This window comes from Osmerus eperlanus, chromosome 22 (genome assembly GCF_963692335.1).
Source record: "Osmerus eperlanus chromosome 22, fOsmEpe2.1, whole genome shotgun sequence".
In the NCBI taxonomy this organism is placed as follows: Eukaryota; Metazoa; Chordata; class Actinopteri; order Osmeriformes; family Osmeridae; genus Osmerus; species Osmerus eperlanus.
Genome location: NC_085039.1, coordinates 12,585,984 through 12,607,861, shown reverse-complemented (window position 1 = coordinate 12,607,861; position 21,878 = coordinate 12,585,984). Strand labels below are relative to the sequence as shown.

The following is a 21,878-nucleotide window of genomic DNA, read 5'->3' as shown; positions in this document are numbered from 1 at the left end:
TCTCTCTATGTATGCCATTTATCTCTCTCTCTCTTTTAAAACGAGAGAGACTGTGGCAAACTACCAAGTGTGCTACTTCTCCTGCTTTCCTTCTTCCTTCTCAATGTGCTACCTTCCCTCAATCATCCCTCTATCTACCCTCCCCTCAATCATCCCTCTATCCCCCCCCTCAATCATCCCTCTATCTACCCTCCCCTCAATCATCCCTCTATCTCCCCCCCCTCAATCATCCCTCTATCTCCCCCCCCTCAATCATCCTTCTATCTACCCTCCCCTCAATCATCCCTCTATCTACCCTCCCCTCAATCATCCCTCTATCTCCCCCCCCTCAATCATCCCTCTATCTCCCCCCCCTCAATCATCCCTCTATCTACCCTCCCCTCAATCATCCCTCTATCTCCCCCCCCTCAATCATCCCTCTATCTACCCTCCCCTCAATCATCCCTCTATCTACCCTCCCCTCAATCATCCCTCTATCTCCCCCCCCTCAATCATCCCTCTATCTACCCTCCCCTCAATCATCCCTCTATCTACCCCCCCTCTCTCAAACATCCCTCTATCTACCCCCCCCTCTCAATCATCCCTTTATTTACCCTCCCCTCAATCATCCCTCTATCTACCCCCCCCCCTCTCAATCATCCCTCTATTTACCCTCCCCTCAATCATCCCTCTATCTACCCCCCCTCTCTCAAACATCCCTCTATCTACCCCCCCCTCTCAATCATCCCTCTATCTACACCCCCCTCTCTCTCAATCATCCCTCTATCTACCCCCCTCTCTCAATCATCCCTCTATCTACCCCCCCTCTTTCAATCATCCCTCTATCTACCCCCCTCCATCTCCAACATTCTCTCTCTCCGTCTCTCTCACTCTTTCTTCTCCCTGCATCTCCCTCCCCCCTCTCCCTATCTTCTTTCCAACACTCTCTCTCTCCATCTTTCTCTCTCTCTTTCTGACAGCTGTTCAGTTCATCCAGTAATCCTTCCTCATATCTAGGTCACTCTCTTAATTAAGGCAGTTAGCCTCTGCTCACACAGCAACATACGCTAACCCTAACACAGCTTAAGCTAGTTAACACTGCTAACAGTCTCTTGCTATTGATACTGTGCATAGCGTAGCATTAAACTTGGGCAGCTTTGCACTTTTCTGAGCGAGCCTAGCTATCATGCTAACTGCCTGTTGGTATGACCTAGCCTAGCCAAGGCGGTTGTGGCTAAGATGCGAACAAGCAAACTAGTCAGGCCATTGACAGTGAGTGAGAGATGCTACCTAGCTAGCGCTGTCAGGCAGTTTCCAGTGAGAAATGCTAACTAGCTAGCAATGAGAGATTAATCATCATCCCCTCCATGACTAACACAGATAGTCAGAGAGGCTGTCATACAGGGCCTGCATGAGACAAGCTGCTGAGAGCATTACACACACAGGCAGGTATACACACACACAGGCAGGTATACACACACACACAGGCAGGTATACACACACACACAGGCAGGTATACACACACACACAGGCAGGTATACACACACAGGCAAGTATACACACACACACACACACACACACAGGCAGGTATACACACACACACACACAGGCAGGTATACACACACACACACACACACACACACAGGCAGGTATACACACACACACACACACATTTACACAAACTCTGTACAGTACATGTTGTACATCTCATTCCATCTCTCTTTTCCATCTGCCTGTCTCTCTTTTTCACTCCCTCGTCCTCTCAAATCTCTCCAGTAAACTCCATATATGGATCCATCTATGTTCTCCACGTTCACTCTGTATCCCACCTCTCTCCTCTCTCTCTCTCTCTCTCTCTCTCTCTCTCTCTCTCTCTCTCTCCCTCCCTCCCTCCCTCCCTCCCTCCCTCCCTCCTTCCCTCCCTCCCTTCCTTCCTTCCTATATTGATCCTCCCTCCCTCCTTCTCTCTCCATCCCCCCCTCCATCCTTCTACCTCCTTTTCCCTTCCTCCTCCCTCTCACCTCCTCTCTCCCCCCTCCCTCCCTCCTCTCTTTCTACCTCTCTTCTCTCTCCCTCCTCTCCATCCCCTCCCTCCCTCCCTCTCTCTGAACTGTGGCTTGTATGTTATTTATACAGCACGGTGCCCACGCAGCGCAGCAATGGGAGTTTGACTGAGCAAAGTGGGCATCACCTCACATCTAGAACATGACTCTTCTCTTCCTCCCTCTCTGCTCTCTCGCTTTCTCTCCCTCTCCCTGAATCTCTCCATCTCTTCTTTTTTCTGTCTCACTTTCGCTTCACCCAGTGTCCCATTCCCTTCTTCCCTCATATCTACTCTCCTTCCATTCTCTCTCCATTCTATAATTTTCTCTCCATCTCCTATTCCTCAATCTGTACATTCCCTCTCTCTCTCTCTCTCTCCCTCTGTCTCTCTCTCTACCTAACTCCCTCTCTTTCTCTCCCACTCTGCCTCCCTCTCTCTGCCTCTCTCTCTCCCCTTCTCTGTTCCCCCCTCCTCCTCTCTCTTTGGGGCTGATGGGAATTGTAGTTCCTTTGAGAGAGGAACTTTTCAACATGGTGCTGAGTGAAGGTGACAGTTCAGTTCTCTCTTGTTACGTCTTCCCCCCTTCCTCCCTCACGCTCTTACTCTCCCCCTTCCTCCCTCACGCTCTTCCTCTCCCCCTTCCTACCTCACGCTCTTCCTCTCCCCCTTCCTCCCTCACGCTCTTCCTCTCCCCCTTCCTCCCTCACGCTCTTCCTCTCCCCCTTCCTCCCTCACGCTCTTCCTCTCCCCCTTCCTCCCTCACGCTCTTCCTCTCCCCCTTCCTCCCTCACGCTCTTCCTCTCCCCCTTCCTCCCTCCAATCTCCCTCTCTCCCTTTCTTTCTCCCTTTTCCTCTCTTCATTTCCCACACAGGGCCTGAAATTGCAACCCTTTTTGGTCGCATATGCTCCCGAAAGTGTATCTGTGCGACCTCAAAATATATTTGAGAGCATTTGTGCAAGTGCAAATAATCGTTGTGACCTGTTTTATTTCTTTACAAAAATGCTCACTAGTTATCCTACTGCACAGTATGTGCATGCTGTGAGCTGATACAGTGACTGGTCTAACGTTCTATCCAACGTTACATAACCAGTTAAACTTCATCTTTAACTTTAATGCAGATCTTAGATTGGTTAAAATTCGCCCCTCAGTCACTGTGACACGCTGAAAAGACAACATGAAAACTTGCGGCGGGGTCTCCTACATGTTGGCTCGTGCGCATAACTTTTTAAAGTTGGGACACCAGCGCTACCAAGTAAAAAAGTGCATTTCAAGCCCTGCCACAATTGTCCATGTTAAAGGCCATGAGATGGAAGGGCCACACAACAGCACTGTGATGTACGATGATCTGTATTCCTGTCAGCACAGTCGGACGTTTAACGTGCCACTGCAGACAGATGAGGGTGTGTGACAACTCCCCTCCCCCCACACAAACCACAATTGTCCATGTTAAAATGAGGCGTCTGGCCCCAGGCATGAGCAGGAGCTGTGTGTGTGTCCATGGGTGTCACGGCAACTTAGTGCTGCAGGACGAATTAACACAGGTTCCATTAAACTCACAGGGCTGGTGCACAACACATTACCTGGGCTGGGAGGATACACACACACACAACATTCAACATGTAATTATCCCTCATTGGCTCCTGCAGCCCTGCTCTTTCAGCAGGCCGGATCTCACTCCCACACCCTCACACACACTCACACACACACACACACACTCACACACACACACACATTCACAAACACACGCACACACACACACCCACACTCACACACATTCACAAACTCACAAACACTCACGCACACACACATTCACAAACACACACACACACACACACACAATCACACACATTCAGAAACACACACACCCATTAGGTTCAAAGTTGCTGTATGAACACATTTTATTAACTACCAGCTACAGCCATACTAACTACTACCTACAGACAGACTAACTACTAGCTAAAGTCAGACTAACTACTAGCTACAGCCAGACTAACTACTAGCTACAGACAGACTAACTACTAGCTACAGACAGACTAACTACTAGCTACAGTCAGACTAACTACTACCTACAGACAGACTAACTACTAGCTACAGCCAGACTAACTACTAGCTACAGCCAGACTAACTACTAGCTACAGACAGACTAACTACTAGCTACAGACAGACTAACTACCAGCTACAGCCATACTAACTACTAGCTACAGACAGACTAACTACTAGCTACAGACAGACTAACTACTAGCTAAAGTCAGACTAACTACTAGCTACAGCCAGACTAACTACTAGCTACAGACAGACTAACTAATAGCTACAGTCAGACTAACTACTAGCTACAGTCAGACTAACTACTAGCTACACTCAGACTAACTACTACCTACAGCCAGACTAACTACTAGCTAAAGTCAGACTAACTACTAGCTACAGCCAGACTAACTACTAGCTACAGACAGACTAACTAATAGCTACAGTCAGACTAACTACTAGCTACAGTCAGACTAACTACTAGCTACACTCAGACTAACTACTACCTACAGCCAGACTAACTACTAGCTACAGACAGACTAACTACTAGCTACAGTCAGACTAACTACTAGCTACAGCCAGACTAACTACTAGCTACACTCAGACTAACTACTACCTACAGCCAGACTAACTACTAGCTACAGACAGACTAACTACAAGGTACAGACAGACTAACTACTACCCACAGCCAGACTAACTACTAGCTACAGACAGACTAACTACTAGCCACAGCCAGACTAACTACTAGCTACAGCCAGATTAACTACCAGCTACAGACAGACTAACTACTAGCTACAGCCTGACTAATCCTATGTAGGATTTCCAGTGTATCAAAGTGGACCAGTCATGTGTTCCCCTTTACTAAGACAAGAAGTGGTGAAGACCTTATATCTGAAAGTTTGAACATACACACACTCACATACACTCACACACACACAAACACACACACAACCAGATAGAAGAAGACCCTCTCTTTCCTTGGAGCTGAAAAGGTTTATAGAATCTTAAAATAGCATTGTGGTCTGTGAGCAGAAGGATTAAAGTAGAGAGAGCTACTATAGAGCTGCTGCACTGACACACACACACACACATACACACATACACACACAAATACAGCCGCTGCCACTGTCAGCCTTTGTAGTCCCCAACTGGGGCGTAAGAGAGGAGGAGGAGAGGGAGGAGGAGAGGGAGGAGGATGAGTGGATGTAGGGAAGAAGGTGGAAGAGGGACAAAGGGGGAAAGAGGAAGAATGTGATCTGAGGATGTAAGAGAGAGAGGGGGGGGGGGGGGAGGGGAAAGAGAGAGAGGTTTCTGAGAGAGCAGTACTCCAGGGCACCAGGACAGGATAGAGCATTGTGCTGGAGATGTTGTGGACTGGTCTTGGACAAGCACACACACACTGACACCCCCACACACGCATACACAAACACACACAAGTGCACAGCTATCTTGGCTCTCTTCTTAGACAGACCTGTTGTCTGAAGGCTGATTTTATGTTCCATAACTGGTAAAGACACACACACACACACTCACAGGCTGTGACGGTACCAACCCCCCTCCCTCCCTATCTCCCTCTCACTCCCTCTCTCTCTCTCTCTCTCTCTCTCTCTCTCTCTCTCTCTCTCTCTCTCTCTCTCTCTCTCTCTCTGTCTCTCTGTCTCTCACTCCTTCTCTCTCTCTCTCTCTCTCTCTCACTCCCTCTCTCTCTCTCTCTCTCTCTCTCTCACTCCCTCTCCCTCCAGTCTTTCTTTTTTCTCACACACAAACACACATACAGAGTGAGAGTCTGCTGAGAGAGAGTAAGGGAAGGAGAGAGAGAGAGAGTGAGGGAAGGAGAGACAGAGTGAGGGAAGGAGAGAGAGAGTGAGGGAAGGAGAGAGAGAGTGAGGGTAGGAGAGAGAGGAGAGGATTTCACCGCGGCAGGTGTGTTAAATATTAACTAGTATCAGCACAACACCTGGATAAATGCACAGGTGACACACACACACACACACACACACACAGGACCACAGTCCAGCACACAGGATCCAGAGGTACTGCCTCAGCATAGACAAGAGCAAGAACACACATGTTTAATTCACAACTTCAATTTCAGCATGCGGGACTCAGGAACGATGTCCCAATGCTAGCAGGATTCAGGAATGATTTCCCAATGCTAGCGGGACTCAGGAATGATGTCCCAATGCTAGCGGGATTCAGGAATGATGTCCCAATGCTAGCGGGACTCAGGAATGATGTCCCAATGCTAGCGGGACTCAGGAATGATGTCCCAATGCTAGCGGGATTCAGGAATGATGTCCCAATGCTAGCGGGATTCAGGAATGATGTCCCAATGCTAGCGGGATTCTCATCTAGGTTGAATACATCCTGTTTGAGATAGTGTGTATGTGTTCCTGATTTCAATTTCAGCATGTTCTCTGCATCCTACACACTCTCTCTCTCACACACACTCTCACACACACACACTCATAGAACGATAGTCTCATGGACTCAGGAACGATGTCCCAATGCTAGCGGGACTCAGGAATGATGTCCCAATGCTAGCGGGACTCAGGAACGATGTCCCAATGCTAGCGGGATTCAGGAATGATTTCCCAATGCTAGCGGGACTCAGGAATGATGTCCCAATGCTAGTGGGATTCAGGAATTATGTCCCAATGCCAGCGGGACTCAGGAATGATTTCCCAATGCTAGCGGGACTCAGGAATGATGTCCCAATGCTAGCGGGATTCAGGAATGATGTCCCAATGCTAGCGGGATTCAGGAATGATGTCCCAATGCTAGCGGGATTCTCATCTAGGTTGAATACATCCTGTTTGAGATAGTGTGTGTGTGTTCCTGACTTCAATTTCAGCATGTTCTCTGCATCCTACACACTCTCTCTCTCACACACACTCTCACACACACACACTCATAGAACGATAGTCTCATGGACTAAGGAATGATGTCCCAATGCTAGCGGGACTCAGGAATGATGTCCCAATGCTAGCGGGATTCAGGAATGATTTCCCAATGCTAGCGGGACTCAGGAATGATGTCCCAATGCTAGCGGGATTCAGGAATTATGTCCCAATGCTAGCGGGACTCAGGAATGATGTCCCAATGCTAGCGGGACTCAGGAACGATGTCCCAATGCTAGCGGGACTCAGGAACGATGTCCCAATGCTAGCGGGATTCAGGAACGATGTCCCAATGCTAGCGGGACTCAGGAACGATGTCCCAATGCTAGCGGGATTCAGGAATGATGTCCCAATGCTAGCGGGACTCAGGAATGATTTCCCAATGCTAGCGGGACTCAGGAATGATGTCCCAATGCTAGCAGGATTCAGGAATGATGTCCCAATGCTAGCGGGATTCAGGAATGATGTCCCAATGCTAGCGGGATTCTCATCTAGGTTGAATACATCCTGTTTGAGATAGTGTGTGTGTGTGTTCCTGATGGTGGTTAATGTGTGTGTTCCTGGTGATGGTTAGCGTGTGTGTGTTCCTGGTGATGGTTAGTGTGTGTGTGTGTGTTCCTGGTCTAGGTTGAGATTACATCATCACAACAATGAAATTCAGATTTCATGTGACCAGCGGCAACTTGTCATCCATGGCAACAGAATCTTATAGTAGCTCAAAGCTAACAGTAGCCAACTGTCGCTCCTAGAACCTAAAACATTCCATAGATTTCACCTGACTGCCCTCTATCCCACCAGACCCACTCTGAGTTCTACATTCCCTACCACAGAACCACACTGAGTTCTACATTCCCTACCACAGAACCACTCTGAGTTCTACATTCCCTACCACAGAACCACACTGAGTTCTACATTCCCTACCACAGAACCACACTGAGTTCTACATTCCCTACCACAGAACCACACTGAGTTCTACATTCCCTACCACAGAACCCTGAGAGACTGAGACGCTAACAGCTTAGACCCAGTTTTCCAGCCAGCCTGCACATTAGCATTTAGCATTTCAATGGAAATGAGCCTGTCTAATAGCATTTAGCTATTAGGATTTAGACTTGCCAAGAAAACATTACACTCGATTAGGCTTCAGCAAAGAGAAGCAGGGTAACAGCTAACTGGCATTTAGTAGAGGAAGAGAGATGACACACAGACACACACAACACACACACACTCTAACATCCACATACACACACTCTCTCACTTACACACACACTTGCGTACACACTTCATTTTAGAGACAACCTTTTACCGGAATCCCAATTAGCAGGATGTCACGAAGAAGAATCGTCACATTAGATAAATAACGGAAAGCATTATTAAACTGTACACACACACAAGCACACACTCACATATGCACACACACACACACTCCGGTGAAGAGATATCTCTTCAAAACAAGAGGGGGAGGAGAAGAAGGACAGGGAGCGCTACTTTACTGTTGAGCTCTGTTCTCTTCTCTGTTCCACTTTCCTCTATTCTTCTCCTACTCTACTGGGTTCTGCTCAGGTGAGGGTGTGTTCTGCTGGGTTCTGCTGGGTTCTGCTCAGGTGAGAGTGTGTTCTACTGGGTTCTGCTGGGTTCTGCTCAGGTGAGGGTGTGTTCTGCTGGGTTCTGCTCAGGTGAGGGTGTGTTCTACTGGGTTCTGCTGGGTTCTGCTCAGGTGAGGGTGTGTTCTGCTGGGTTCTGCTCAGGTGAGGGTGTGTTCTGCTGGGTTCTGCTGGGTTCTGCTCAGGTGAGGGTGTGTTCTGCTGGGTTCTGCTGGGTTCTGCTCAGGTGAGGGTGTGTTCTTCTCACCTTGTCGGACATGATCATGGAGGAGCCCCCGTAGACGCCCAGGACAGGAAGCTGCGTCTGGACAGACAGGAAGTCCAGGATCTGGGCCACGGCTTCCTGGTCCGTGCCATCAGCAAACACCACCCCATGGAGACGAGTGCGGGAGAGCAGCTCACACACCTGCTCACACACACACACCTGTGTCACCTGTGTGTGTGTGTGTGTGTGCGTCTGTGCGCGCGTGTCTGTGTGTGCGTCACCTGTGTGATGACAGACTTGGGGTCCGTCTCGTTGATCCTCAAGGTCACCACGTTGACCTCCAGGTCAGGGCGACGGGCGGGGCGTATGTCCTGGTCGGAGAGAGGGCGTGTCTGTCCCAGAACCACGCCCACAGTGAGGGGGGGCTTGTGGGTGGCGGCCGAGCTGATCTGGGACAGGAGGACTGGGAGGGTTAGGAGCACCCAGCCCACCCTGCCCACACCTCCCATAGCACACACACTCACCACCTGGGGGCGCACACACACACAGGGACAGACAAACATACACACACACACAGGGACAGACACACACACACAGATACAAAAAAGGTAGATTTAATAAAAAGATCTTAAAGAGAGATGATGCATCATGGATCCAGATGTCCTGCTATGGTGTCCAGGCCTTATAACATACACACACACCTCTACACACACATACCTCTACACAGACGCACATACACACACCTCTACACACGCGCACACACACACACACCATCTACACACACACACACTGCAAGCCAGCCAGGTGATCAATAATGGTGTAGATGGATGGATGGGTAGCGAGGGTTGGCACTGATGAATAGACCCTGCCAGGCCTCTACAGGATCTACCACAGTTAGTTCTGAACCTCTCCTCTGAATGTGTGTGTGTGTGCGGGGGGGTGTGTGAATCACTGTGTGAATGTTGACCATGGCACAGATATCATGACGCTCAGAGCTCCTTTCTGGAATGATCTCTAATTCCCAGGTGAGGATCTACTGCAAATATAACATTTGTCCATTGAAGTTAAACTGTTATTCAAAAAGCATGACGCAGAGAGAGTAACAAAGAAAAAGAAAAGAGTAAGAGAGAGATAGCAGGGTGGAGCTAAAGATGAGAAAAAAGATGACAGAAGCAGGACAGTGAGGGAGGGAGGAATACAGAAGAGAGCAGAATTGGGGGAGATAAAAAAAAATAGGAGGGTAGTAAGAAGTGAGAGAATGAGGGAGAGGAGGAAGAAGGGAGAGAAGGAGAAGAGATGGGTGGAGAGAGGGAGTGAGAGGGAGTGAGAGAACGAGCGAGAGAGGGAGAGAGAGAGAGAGAGAGAGAGAGAGAGAGAGAGAGAGAGAGAGAGAGAGAGAGAGAGAGAGAGAGAGAGAGAGAGAGAGAGAGAGAGAGAGAGAGAGGGAGAGGGAGAGAGAGAGAGAGAGAGGGAGAGGGAGAGAGGGAGGGAGGGAGGGAGGGAGGGAGGGAGAAAGAGAGAACATGCGAAACAGCCTGGAGGAGTTATAACAAGCTAATGAGAGTATGGTGTTAGCGTTACATTATAGCACATATCTTCACCTCACTGCTCAATCAGCTAAACAAACACACACACACACACTCTCTCTCACAAACACTCCCTCAAAGTCACACTCACAAACACACACTTACACAAATACACACACACGTTCTCACTCTCACACACAAATACTCACATAGACACACCCGCTCTTACACTTTCATACAGACAGACAAACAAGACATACATAAACACACACACACACAAGGTCTCTCACACACACATTGACCACACCTCATTCTTCCATCTACAATTTCCTCTACAAATCTTGCATTTGTTTTCTCCCTCTATCCCTCCCTGCCTCTTTCTCTCTCAACTAATTTCACATTTACACAGAGCAAAGTGCTAAGTGTTTCTGATCTTTGTGGGGTGGAGTTGTGGAATGTGGAGTGGTGTTTTTATAAAGGGAAAGGTTCAATAGTGTTGTTTTACATGTTTCCATGAAGAGCATGTAAACTCTCTCTCTCTCCCAGCCTCCCTCCCTCTCACGCTTTCTATGTCTGTTTCTCTCCCAGCTCTCTCCTCTCTCAGCCTCTTTCACTCCTCCTCTTTCTCTCTCCTTCTCTCTCTCCTGTCGGTCCTAGCCTTCTGTCTATCTTTCTCTCTCTGTCCTCTCTCCGTCTCCCAGCCTGTCTCTTTCTTTCTGTCTCTCTCTCTCTCTCTTCTCACTCTCTCACTCCTCTCTCTCCCAGCCTCTCTCTCTCCTTCTGTCTCTCTCTCACAGCCTCTCCTTCTGTCACTCTATCGTCTCTCTTTCTCCCAGCTTCTCTCTCTCCTTCTGTCTCTCTCCCAACCTCTCTCTCCTTCTGTCTCTCTCCCAACCTCTCTCTCCCCTCTGTCTCTCTCCCAGCTTCTCTTTCCTTCTGTCTCTCTCTCCCCTCTGTCTCTCTCTCCCCCCCTCTCCCAGCTTCTCTCTCTCCTTTTCTCTCTCTCTCTCTTCCCTCCAGCAGGCATATCTGGGCCGTGTCAGCTAACACCCGGTTTAATCAGACATATTAGTCAGCCTAACTCCAGCCTGCTCCACTTAGCACAGCGCTACCAGTGCTAACAACACTAACAACTCTAACACAGGCTGCACTCATCCCACTTGTATGACTTGTGCAATGCTAATGCTAAGAGTGCAAACGGCTAACGAGCAGAGCCTTCCCTGAAGAACTCGCTGCTGAAGGACCTTAGCATACATCGGTTAAATCACACGTGCTACGCTTCCCTGTCCCTGTGAATTAGCCTAAAGGCTAGCAAAGCCAATGAGACAACATTACACCAACTTCCAACAAAGTTAGCTTCACCGCGCTAACAACTCTGCCTTCCTGACTGGGACGACAGAGAGCTTCTGGTCGACTTAGCATCAGCGCTAAAGCTCTCTCAGACTCACTGGCTCTTTTTCCCTCAGAGTTAGCATCAGCGCTAACGGGTCTGGGCGTTAAGCGGGGCAGTGCGTATGGTGACATTAGCATATTGCATGCACCCGTCCAATCGTCTTAGATCTTGGAGACGGTTTGGGGACTGAGAGGGCCTGGGGTGGCATGGACAGGGACTGAGAGGGCCTGGGGGAGGACTGACTGTCCACTAACAGGGCCCAAGCTCTCTTTTGATAGGAGACGTGTTACTCATGGACTAATGAACCAGCATCAGCATGGCATGAAGAGATAAATGCATCTATTGACATTAATTATTTCAGAGGTTCTCAAACTTTTTTGGCTTCAGTACCCCCTTTTCCTGATTTCTGAATGCAAGTACCCCCATACCCGTATTTATATTGTATATATATACTTTATATATTTACAGACATTCACAGCCTTGCCCAAGGACACAACATCATTTGACACAGCCGGGAATTGAACCAGCGACCTTCTGACTACTTCAAGTGAGAAACACTGAATTACTTAAACAAATCAAAGCCAAACGTACGTAGATTAGACAGTCAGATTAGACAGTCATCTTTCAGCTCTGTTCCATGTCTGTTTCATGTCTGTTTCAGGTCTGTTGTAGGCCTGTTTTGAGCCTGTCTCGTGGCCCTCTAAGAAACAGTCAAACAGCCCACTGGCTTTTTCCACATAAACATTTTAGCAACACAGAGGGAGTTTGGCCAATTTGGTGTTTTCAGTTTCTTTCTCATCACGCTTGTCTCTGTGCATATGGATGAGACCATGGAGACAGGAGGAGGAGGTAGGATGTATGTGTGTGTGCACATGTATGTGCGTGTTTGTGTGTGTGTGTGTGTGTGCGGGGGGCCATGGGAACTGTGAGAGTCTACAGGAGTTTGATCATTCATATTTCATTTGTAATAAATATGAATAAACATGGAAGACTCTGCCAAGTGCAAGAGAAGACCCACCCCCTGGACTCACTGGGACACACACTGCAGAGAACAGGAAAGGAGAGGAGGAGAGGAGGAGAGGAGCGGAGAGGAGAGAGGAAAGGAGAGGAGGAGTGGAAAGGAGGAGAGGAGGAGAGGAGAGGAAGAGAGGAGGAGAGGACAGGAGGAGAGGAGAGGAGGAGAGGAGAGGAAGAGAGGAGAGGAGAGGAGGAGAGGACGAGAGGACGAGAGGAGTGGAGAGGAGAGAAGAGAAGAGGAGGAGAGGAGGAGTGGAGAGGAGATGAAAGGAGAGGAAGAGAGGAGGAGAGCAGATGAGAGAGTAGAGATGGGGAGATGATGGAGTAAGGAGGAGGGGGGGAGGAGGAGAAGGGAGGGTGACAAAATCAGGAAAAGTGGGGAGATACTGGATAGGGCAGAGGAAAGAAAAGAAGAGAAGGAAAGATAAGACAAGATAGGAAAAAAGCGAGGGAGAGAGAAGGAGAGAGGGGAGGTGGGTTGACTCTCAGTGTCAGTAATGAGCTGAAGTCTCGTGTGACGCTTCAGTGAACACCCACCTGGTTCATCTCTGCTTCCAGCATATAAGAGCAGCCCCACACACACCGCACACACACACCACACCCCTCCCACCCCACCCCCTCCACACACACCCCTCCCACACACCCCTCCCACACACCCCTCCCACACACCCCTCCCCACCCCACCCCCTCCACATACACCCCTCCCACACACCCCTCCCACCCCACCCCCTCCCACACACCCCTCCCACACACCCCTCCCACACACACCCTCCCACCCCACCCCCTCCACATACACCCCTCCCACACACCCCTCCCACCCCACCCCCTCCACATACACCCCTCCCACACACCCCTCCCACCCCACCCCCTCCACATACACCCCTCCCACCCCACCCCCTCCACATACACCCCTCCCACCCCACCCCCTCCACACACACCCCTCCCACACACCCCTCCCACACACCCCTCCCACCCCACCCCCTCCACATACACCCCTCCCACACACCCCTCCCACCCCACCCCCTCCACATACACCCCTCCCACACACCCCTCCCACCCCACCCCCTCCACATACACCCCTCCCACACACCCCTCCCACCCCACCCCCTCCACATACACCCCTCCCACACACCCCTCCCAACCCACCCCCTCCACATACACCCCTCCCACACACCCCTCCCACCCCACCCCCTCCCACCCCACCCCCTCCACAACCCCCCTCAACATACACCTCCCCCACACACGCCCCCACACACCCCCCCCACAGACACCTTCCCACCCTCACCCCCACACACAGACAGACACTTCCCCCCTCCCCCACCTTCACCCCCACAACCCACCCAGCATCAGCACCAACCTCAAGTCTGTTCCTCTGCCAGCCCCCCCCCCCCCCTGACCTTACACACACTAATCTGGATGGAGGTTACACTTCACATGAATAAATCACATGCCCAAGCATTACATAGTCTAACATTTTAATTTGAAACATCTGCATGTTTGTATGGAGGTGGGTGTGTGTGTGTGGCGCTCAAAGGCCTCCATGTTCTTCAGAGAAGAGAAGGCGCATCTAGTGTGTCAGACTTGGCACGGGAATCAGGAAGAAATGGAGGAGAATGTGTTTCGACAACGTGACTGCATTCAAAGGCTGAAAACTGGAATTTTAGATAAGAATTCATTACGGTCTCTCATCTTCAGGGAACAGAGACTTTAAAACAACAGCGCCGCTTAGCGGTGCTCGTCTCCCCTTCTGTCATGCACCGCGGCTCCCGAGCTGTTCCGCTGTTTTAGGGCATAGCCTACCTTCGGTGTCACAAAATGTGGCTGCGGCAGATTTGCTGTCGCGGGGATTTTGCCCGTTTGGAGCTCGAGTGTGGAACTGTTAGATTTGCCGCCGTGTGAGCGTCCTGGCGGGCGAGGGGGGCCTCCGTAAACATCGCGAGCTCTCCTCAGGGCGTCAGCAAACCAACAAGTAAAGTGTTCAAACTTGGTCTGCAAAAAGAACAAATGATCAAATAAATGAGGCGGTTGTTCCCAAGGAAACCTAAAACCACACCACTGATGAGTACGTCACTGTCGTTACTGAGTCGTATAGCTGGAAAGGAGTTATGTTTCTCATACGTTTTCCCCCAGGTTTGTCTGCGCTTCGTGTCTGTAACTGCTCTCCGCTCCAAACGGGCGCAGACTGCGTCGAAGGCAAATGGACAGGTAGTGCAGCCCGCGGTACTGAGAGATAGCGAGCTTACACACGACTACATACCACAAAACAGCTATTACCTACACGGGAAAGGTGAAATAAACCTCTGGCGTTCGAGCAGGGGAGATATAACCTGGTTCTTTCGCCTTAAAATGTCGTTGTATCCACGATTTACTTCACCTTGCCCGTGAAGACAGCGGACACACTCAGAAGCGCGAAAACAGCCTGTGGCTGCCTCGCGGTGCAACATTCCCCTCACGGTTGTTCAGCCCCAAGCACCGGGTCTTTTCTAGGGCATTCAGCAGGTTCCGCTGCCGGGCTAGCACTCCCAAGGAGCGGGAGAGACGACCCGCTTTCCCCCGTCCCTACTTTCAGTGTGCGTATACAAGTGGCCCTTGAAAAAACAACCGTTGGTCTGGCAGTGGTCAGTGGAGTAGCCTATTAATGTTTTTCTCCTGTGTCAAAGACTGTGTGAGAGCAGCGGGTTGAGAAACAACGTTTAGCGTGGCGCTACTTACCCCATTTCTCTGACACATCGCTCCTGACCGTTCGTTGGGAATGACATTGCAGCCTGTTACTCCATCCCACCGTATCCCCGGAGCCGCTTCCTATAATCCACCAATTATTCGCCCAAAATGCTGATTAATCCACTGTCTTCCTCAATTAAATTCCCTTTACGTTTCTGTTGTCTACAACTAGCCAACACACAGAGAGGACGTTAGCGAACGCTGCGTACAACAAAAAAAACATCCAACTGCTTGTTTGGAATCTCCAGAACCGCGCGTTCCGCAGTGAGGGCTCGTGGACAGGTCCGCGCGCCTCCTCGCGTCGCTCGCAGATTCTTGGAGACTGAAGGGGATTCCGTCACAGAAGCACACACGCACTCACACACACACCACAATCATTTAAGTCACCAAAACAAGTGAGCAATACGGTCAACTTGTACGTCGAGTGGCATTCCTCATTTACCATCCTTACTCTTTAATTTAAGGCATTTAACACCGTCTGTAAACTGAACGAAGAATCGACGGAGCGCGGAAACGGTCCGATATGATGCAAACGGTTTTTTTTTCACCACCGCAGCCCGCCTACGCTCCGGTGGCCAAGGTGCTTCAGAATCAGTCTAGTTAATTAAACATAAACATGTGCGCAGACCCTGAATGTGTGTGTGTGAGTGAGTGAATGAGCGCTCTCGCTGGGGTAGGGCTACAGGCGCAGCAATATATTAACGGGCCCGTTTTACCAAATCCAAACGACTTCGTTGATGCGTTGGGAGAGCGTTTGCAATTTTTCACGCCTCAAAACAAACTCAATTTACAGCCCATTTCGTAACAGGCCAGTTATTATATACATCCCCCTCTGTCTCCCCCATTTCTCTCAATTTCTCTCTTGTCCTCATCTCTCCTCCTCGATCTGTCCCTCTCCCTTATCACCTCCTCCCTCCCCTAAACCTTTTACTGTCTCCATCTCTATGTATCCTCTCTAGCCGTCCCGTCCCCCCTCTCGCCCTCTGCTAATGAAGAGGTGGGAAACCACCTGTAAACGGCCTCAATCAAAACAAACAGTCCATGTGACACCTTTTAGGCTTCACTGCTGCAATGGTGTGTGGGAAAGAGAAGGGGGAGGAGGGGAGAGAGGGGGGAGAGATAGCGAGAAAGAGGGAGAGGGGGGAGAGAGGGAGAAAGAGAGGGGGTAGGGAGAGAGAGAGATAAAGGAAGAGTGAGAGAGAGGGAGAGGGGGGAGAGAGAGGGAGAGGGGGAGAGAGGGAGAAAGAGAGGGGGGAGGGAGAGAAAGTAAGAGTGAGAGAGAGGGGAAGAGAGAGGGGGGAGACGTGTGTGAATGTGCTTGTTTTGAACGTAGACTATGATCATAAATAACTGGGCGACGCACGGGGGAGGTTTTTCCCGCCGGCGCGCACCGTCTAGTTGTCATACAGGTCGCCTTCCCTCTCGCTCGCTGACGCCATGCTGAGGATGAATGCACGCGGCGTCGATAACATTTTCAATAGCAGCCAAAATCTTCAGCTCTCCCGGCGCCTGATCATCACAACGACGATCTCTCAATTATGCGCGCCTGAGACGGTAATTGTGTAGCAGCGTGGATCCGTCACCGTCCCGTCCCTGACAGCTGCTCGCGGTGCCACAGCGCAGGGGTTTGTTCAAGCGACGGGTGAGATAACGTCAAAAGGCACGCTTCAACAGTGAATCAAAAACTCAATTAACCATAATTACCAGATCAAAACTGTGCGTGCGGGGGGCTCTGGGGAGCGCGGCTGGGAACCCCGCGTGCGTGCATGTGTGCGTCGCCTCAGACAGAGGGGGATGTCTGCCCACAGAGAACGCACGCGTTCCGCTCTCGCTACCCAAAATTAGATTCGGTATGCGTTCTGCATTCTTAACATGTCCCGATGTTCATAGCGCGGTGCACCGAGCTTTTATAAACAGCTAGTGCTTCAATGAACTTCATGGTACACAAACAGAACAAGGTTTGCTCGTGATAGCCATCAGTCAGATCTGTGCATGGAACCACTAGAGCTATGGTTTGGAAAACATGTAGCCAATGGTATTTCCTCTGACCTGGAAACAAACGTTTATTTTTTCATTAATAAGGGTTTTGTAGACCTGTAGTGAGAGGAGCCCGCTTAGAGAGGAGGTGGGTGTGTGTGTGGGGTGTGTGTGAGTGAGTGAGTGGGAGGGGGGGGTGTATGTGCGAGAGTGTGTGTGTGGAGGGGGTGTATGTGTGTGTGTGAGAGTGTGTAGGGTGTGTGTGTGATTAGAAGCTGAGCACTTGCTTTCAACAAGCTGTTCTACAAGAAGAAAAAACATGAAACTGCTCAGCCTGCGAGGACCTGCAAGCCTGTCACCCCACATGAGAACATCCTTCACTTCAAATAACTGCCATCTTAAACCAGGCAAACAAACAAACAAATACATAGATAAATAAATATATAGAAAGAGAGCAACCGATTATACAAGGCCCCTGACAAAAAAAAATTAATGTGGGCAATTTAGTATCCATGGAAACTGACTTTTCTGTGTGTCACCACTTTTGTTATGGCAGAAGCTCAGCAACGTTACATAAAACCTGCTAGCCTGCTTCCTCGCTCTGCTAGCTGCTAACCCATTTACTCAGACCTAGGATCGCTAACATAACTAACCGCTAACCCCTCATTCATTCAGACCTAGGAATGCTAATAAGGGCTAGGGGTTAGCTTAGCTGCTAGGCCCCATTCACTCAGACCATAACATGCTCACCCAGGCTGACTGGTTTCCTGTTAGAGCGCTAACGGAACACAGTCCCGCTATCTCTACAACAAGGTCAGGGAGGAAGTCTGCTCACCAAGAGGAGGAAAAATCAATTCCTCATACCCACTCCTTACCTCTCCCCTTCTTCTCTTCCCTCCCTCCCAACCTGTCTCTCCATTCCTCTCCCTCTCTCTCCATTCCTCTCCCTCTCTCTCCCTCTCTCTCCCTCTCTCTCCCTCCTCTCGCTCCCTTGCTCCTCTCTCTTACTTCCTCATAATCTCCTTTCCTCCCTTTTTCCCTTTTTCCCTTTTTCCCTCCCTCCCTCCCTCCTCTCTCTCTCTCTCTCTCTCTCTCTCCTCTCTCTCTCTCTCTCTCTCTCTCTCTCTCTCTCTCTCTCTCTCTCTCTCTGCCTCCCTCCCTCCCTCCCTCTCTCTCCATCCATTACATTGTCTCTCCATCCATCCCTCCCTCTCTCCTCTCTCTACTTTATCTCTCCTTCTCTCTTCTACAATCCTCTCTTTCTCTCCCCCCTGTTATCTCTTTACAGCAACCCTTCTCTCTACCCTCCCTCCCCCCCTCCCCCCACCCCCCCACCCCAGAGAGATGACCTGGAACAAGCCTGTACGCTGGCTGTAATTCTTCAGATGAACAGATGGTGGTGCTGGGATACCTAGTAGAGCCCCCTCTACACACACACACACACACACACACACACACACACACACAAAACACACATACTCCATCACACAAAACAGACACACACTCTCTCTACAACACCAAACACACCCTCCCTCTCTAAACTGATCAACTTATTGATTGATTGAGTTTAGATATAAAAGTCAGACCACCAGCAAAGATGGCAAAAGTACACACATCCTTTACTCAAGTAGAAGTGCAGATACTCATGTTTAAAAAGACTCTGGAAAAAGTTGAAGTGCTGACTACACTTTTTCACTCAAGTTAAAGTAAAGAAGTATGGGCTCTGATATATACGTAACATCAGTTCACTTAATTCTCGCTAATCACACATGTTTAACAACACCAGGGGAGCCAAACAGTTCGCTTTCACGGCAACATTTATTTGAGCGATCAAAGAAGATAAAGTGCCCATCAGTGCCACAGGAAGCAGACATTGTAAAGAGAGGTAACCTGCGTAACTACTAGGGTGACCAGAAGCATGACCCTGAAAAGGAGGACACTTGGGTCCAAAAAGGAGGACAAATGGTCAAAAAGGAGCGTCTGAATGCTCTACTCCCCATGGTGGTGAGACGGGGTACAGAGCGGCTGAATGCTCTACTCCCCATGGTAGTGAGACGGGCAGAGGGGACAGACAGGTGTATGGAGGAAGTGGATCTGAGGGAGCGGGAGGTAGTGGGACCCTGGAGGAGATCAGACAAATATGGGGGGGTGAGGTGGTAGATGGCCCTAAATATAAACAGAAGAATCTTGTATTGTATGCGAAACTGGACAGGGAGCCAGTGGAGCTGTTGAAGGACAGGAATGATGTGGTGGATAGAGGGCGTGCAAGTTATGAGACATGTACATCGTTGTTTGTTTTTTGTGTTTCAGAACGTGTTTCAGAACGAACGTAACTGCTCGCTACCGTAACTTTTTGACCTAGGTTGTGCAATATGCAGAAGTGATGCGTGCATAGTGGATTGAAGTGGGCGTATGCAAGTTAAGATGGAAATGTCACAGTCTTTTTGTCAACGTGCCAAGTGTAACTATTAGTGTTTCGGTCATGATTAATTAAAGACAAAATGTCATATTTAAATTAGTAAGAATTTTAATCATCATTTACCAACAGTATATATAAATATTTGTATATTTATTAATTTTTCATTGGTTTGGCACAAAAAGACGCACGCAGTGCATTCGCCAGGAATCCTTTCTGACACCGACAATTTTGAACGTCTGAATTGAAACTTTTTAAGAAACTTTTTAAGAAACTTTTTAAGAAACTTTTTAAGAAACTTTTTAAGAAACTTTTTAAGAAACTTTTTAAGAAACCACCTGGAGTGTGTGTGTGTAGCTGGTGTGTGTGTGTGTCTCTGTCTAAGAGGAGGAGGAGAGGAGATCCGATGTTTTTTTTCTCAATGTAATTGTTTTACTCTCCCACACTATAATCATATGATAGCGATACTTAATCAAATTGTTTAAACTTCTGAAAGACGGCTAGGACAGCTGATCTGCATGAGGCCCTTCTCCGCAGCTGCCTTCACGTGGTCGTGTCAATGGCACAGACGCTTGCGGCAGTTAAAACGCTTTGAAGTTTTTATTTATTTCGCTTCAGGCCTAAATGAATGTGCAATCGATACCAAAAAATATATAAAATGTACGTGTAAATGCACATTTAGCAGACGCTCTTATCCAGAGCGACGTACAGGGTCATTCCCCCGAGGCAAGTAGGGTGAAGTGCCTTGCCTAAGGACACAACGTAATTTTACACGGCCGGAAATCGAACCAGCGACCTTCTGATTACTAGCCCGATTCTCTAACCGCTCAGCCACCTGTACATGTACAGGTGTGCGTGTGTCTGTAACTCTTTCCCTCTCTCTATCTCTCTCACATAGACACACTCTAACTCTCTCTCTCCCTCTCTCACATACACACACTCCATCTCTCTATATATTCCCCTCATTGTCCCTGGTCTAGAACCTCCTCTGTTGCGGCTGAACCAGGTGTCTCTCCGGGCAACGTCTTCAGAAAACGTCCACATTGCTTAAAGACGGAGCTCCAGGAAGTGACCAGCTACAGAGAGGTGCGAGCTGATGGGGAATCACACACCTTCTCAGGTACGAACACTGTAACCGGGCGGGACAGATCCATCCCAGCATGATGTACCATAGCAATGTACCATAGCAACGAGAGCAGGCTCCCGTGAGCCTGTTTTAATCAAGCTGTTCCAAGTTGAATTATTGAATCAATTAAGCTTCATTGAGGGAACACCTGGATGGGCTTTTATTGAGTGTAAGCGAGATGGCCAGTTTGTGGTCAGACAGCGCCTCCTAGCGGATATGAAAAGAGTAACATGTCACTGCCAGATGCTCAGGTGCCGATGGTTCTCTGAAATATCACAACGGTCATCTGCTGTTATGAAGGTCACATGACACCCCGTTATGCTGTTATGAAGGTCACATGACACCCCCTTCTCCTTTGACTTGAGACAACAAAACTCGTCAACAACTACAGGACAGTCAGCTGCAGTCACTCTCTCTCTCTCCCTGTCTCTCTCTCTCTCTCGCACACACACTCTCTGTCACACACACACTCTTAGACACACCCATTCTCTCTCTTTGTTTGTGAAACTCAACACTAGAATGGTCTTTCAAACAACAGATTTAATAATTCCTCTTGATTCAATCAACTCCTCAGAAACATCATAAATCATCTTCAGGAAGGAGCCGTGCACCAACACAACTGTTTATTATCTGGAACTTAAGATGTAGTGGTTGCACTGTACGATATAATATTGTAGTTGAGATGTTATAAAATACAGACTCTGACCCGTGAAACACTGTAGATCTACGCACGTCTGATACTCCAGATTCTGCTGTACTTCTTACACATGGTCTGTATGTTGCTTTGGATAAAGACATGCAATATGAATAACATTGTATTTAAAATGTATTAAATTAAATGTATTCAAGTAGTACATCAAGCTTGGAATATATACATAGAGTAAAGGCACACAAATAAACCATGAAGAAGTAAACAGCTTGTGTTTCAGATGAACGAGGGTGAGTC

The 21,878-nt window shown here is 49.1% G+C and overlaps 2 protein-coding genes across 3 annotated transcripts in view; both read right to left on the bottom strand.

The window, feature by feature from the left end:
• grin2ab (glutamate receptor, ionotropic, N-methyl D-aspartate 2A, b) overlaps positions 1-15,890 on the bottom strand; it is a 41,446-nt gene extending 25,556 nt beyond the window's left edge. Inside the window, 4 exon segments of the mRNA XM_062448945.1 lie at positions 8,799-8,957; positions 9,038-9,283; positions 14,493-14,681; positions 15,405-15,890. Coding sequence (XP_062304929.1) covers positions 8,799-8,957; positions 9,038-9,283; positions 14,493-14,681; positions 15,405-15,422 — 612 coding nt within the window. The 5' untranslated portion in view covers positions 15,423-15,890.
• A 5,564-nt stretch (positions 15,891-21,454) lies between these two features.
• The window catches only part of LOC134009091 (Golgi apparatus membrane protein TVP23 homolog A-like), a 2,659-nt gene continuing 2,235 nt past the window's right edge, over positions 21,455-21,878 (bottom strand). For both annotated transcript variants that reach the window (XM_062448780.1, XM_062448781.1), the window contains exon 7: positions 21,455-21,878. This exon is cut by the window's right edge and continues 51 nt beyond it. The gene's annotated coding sequence lies outside the window, so the exon portion shown is untranslated.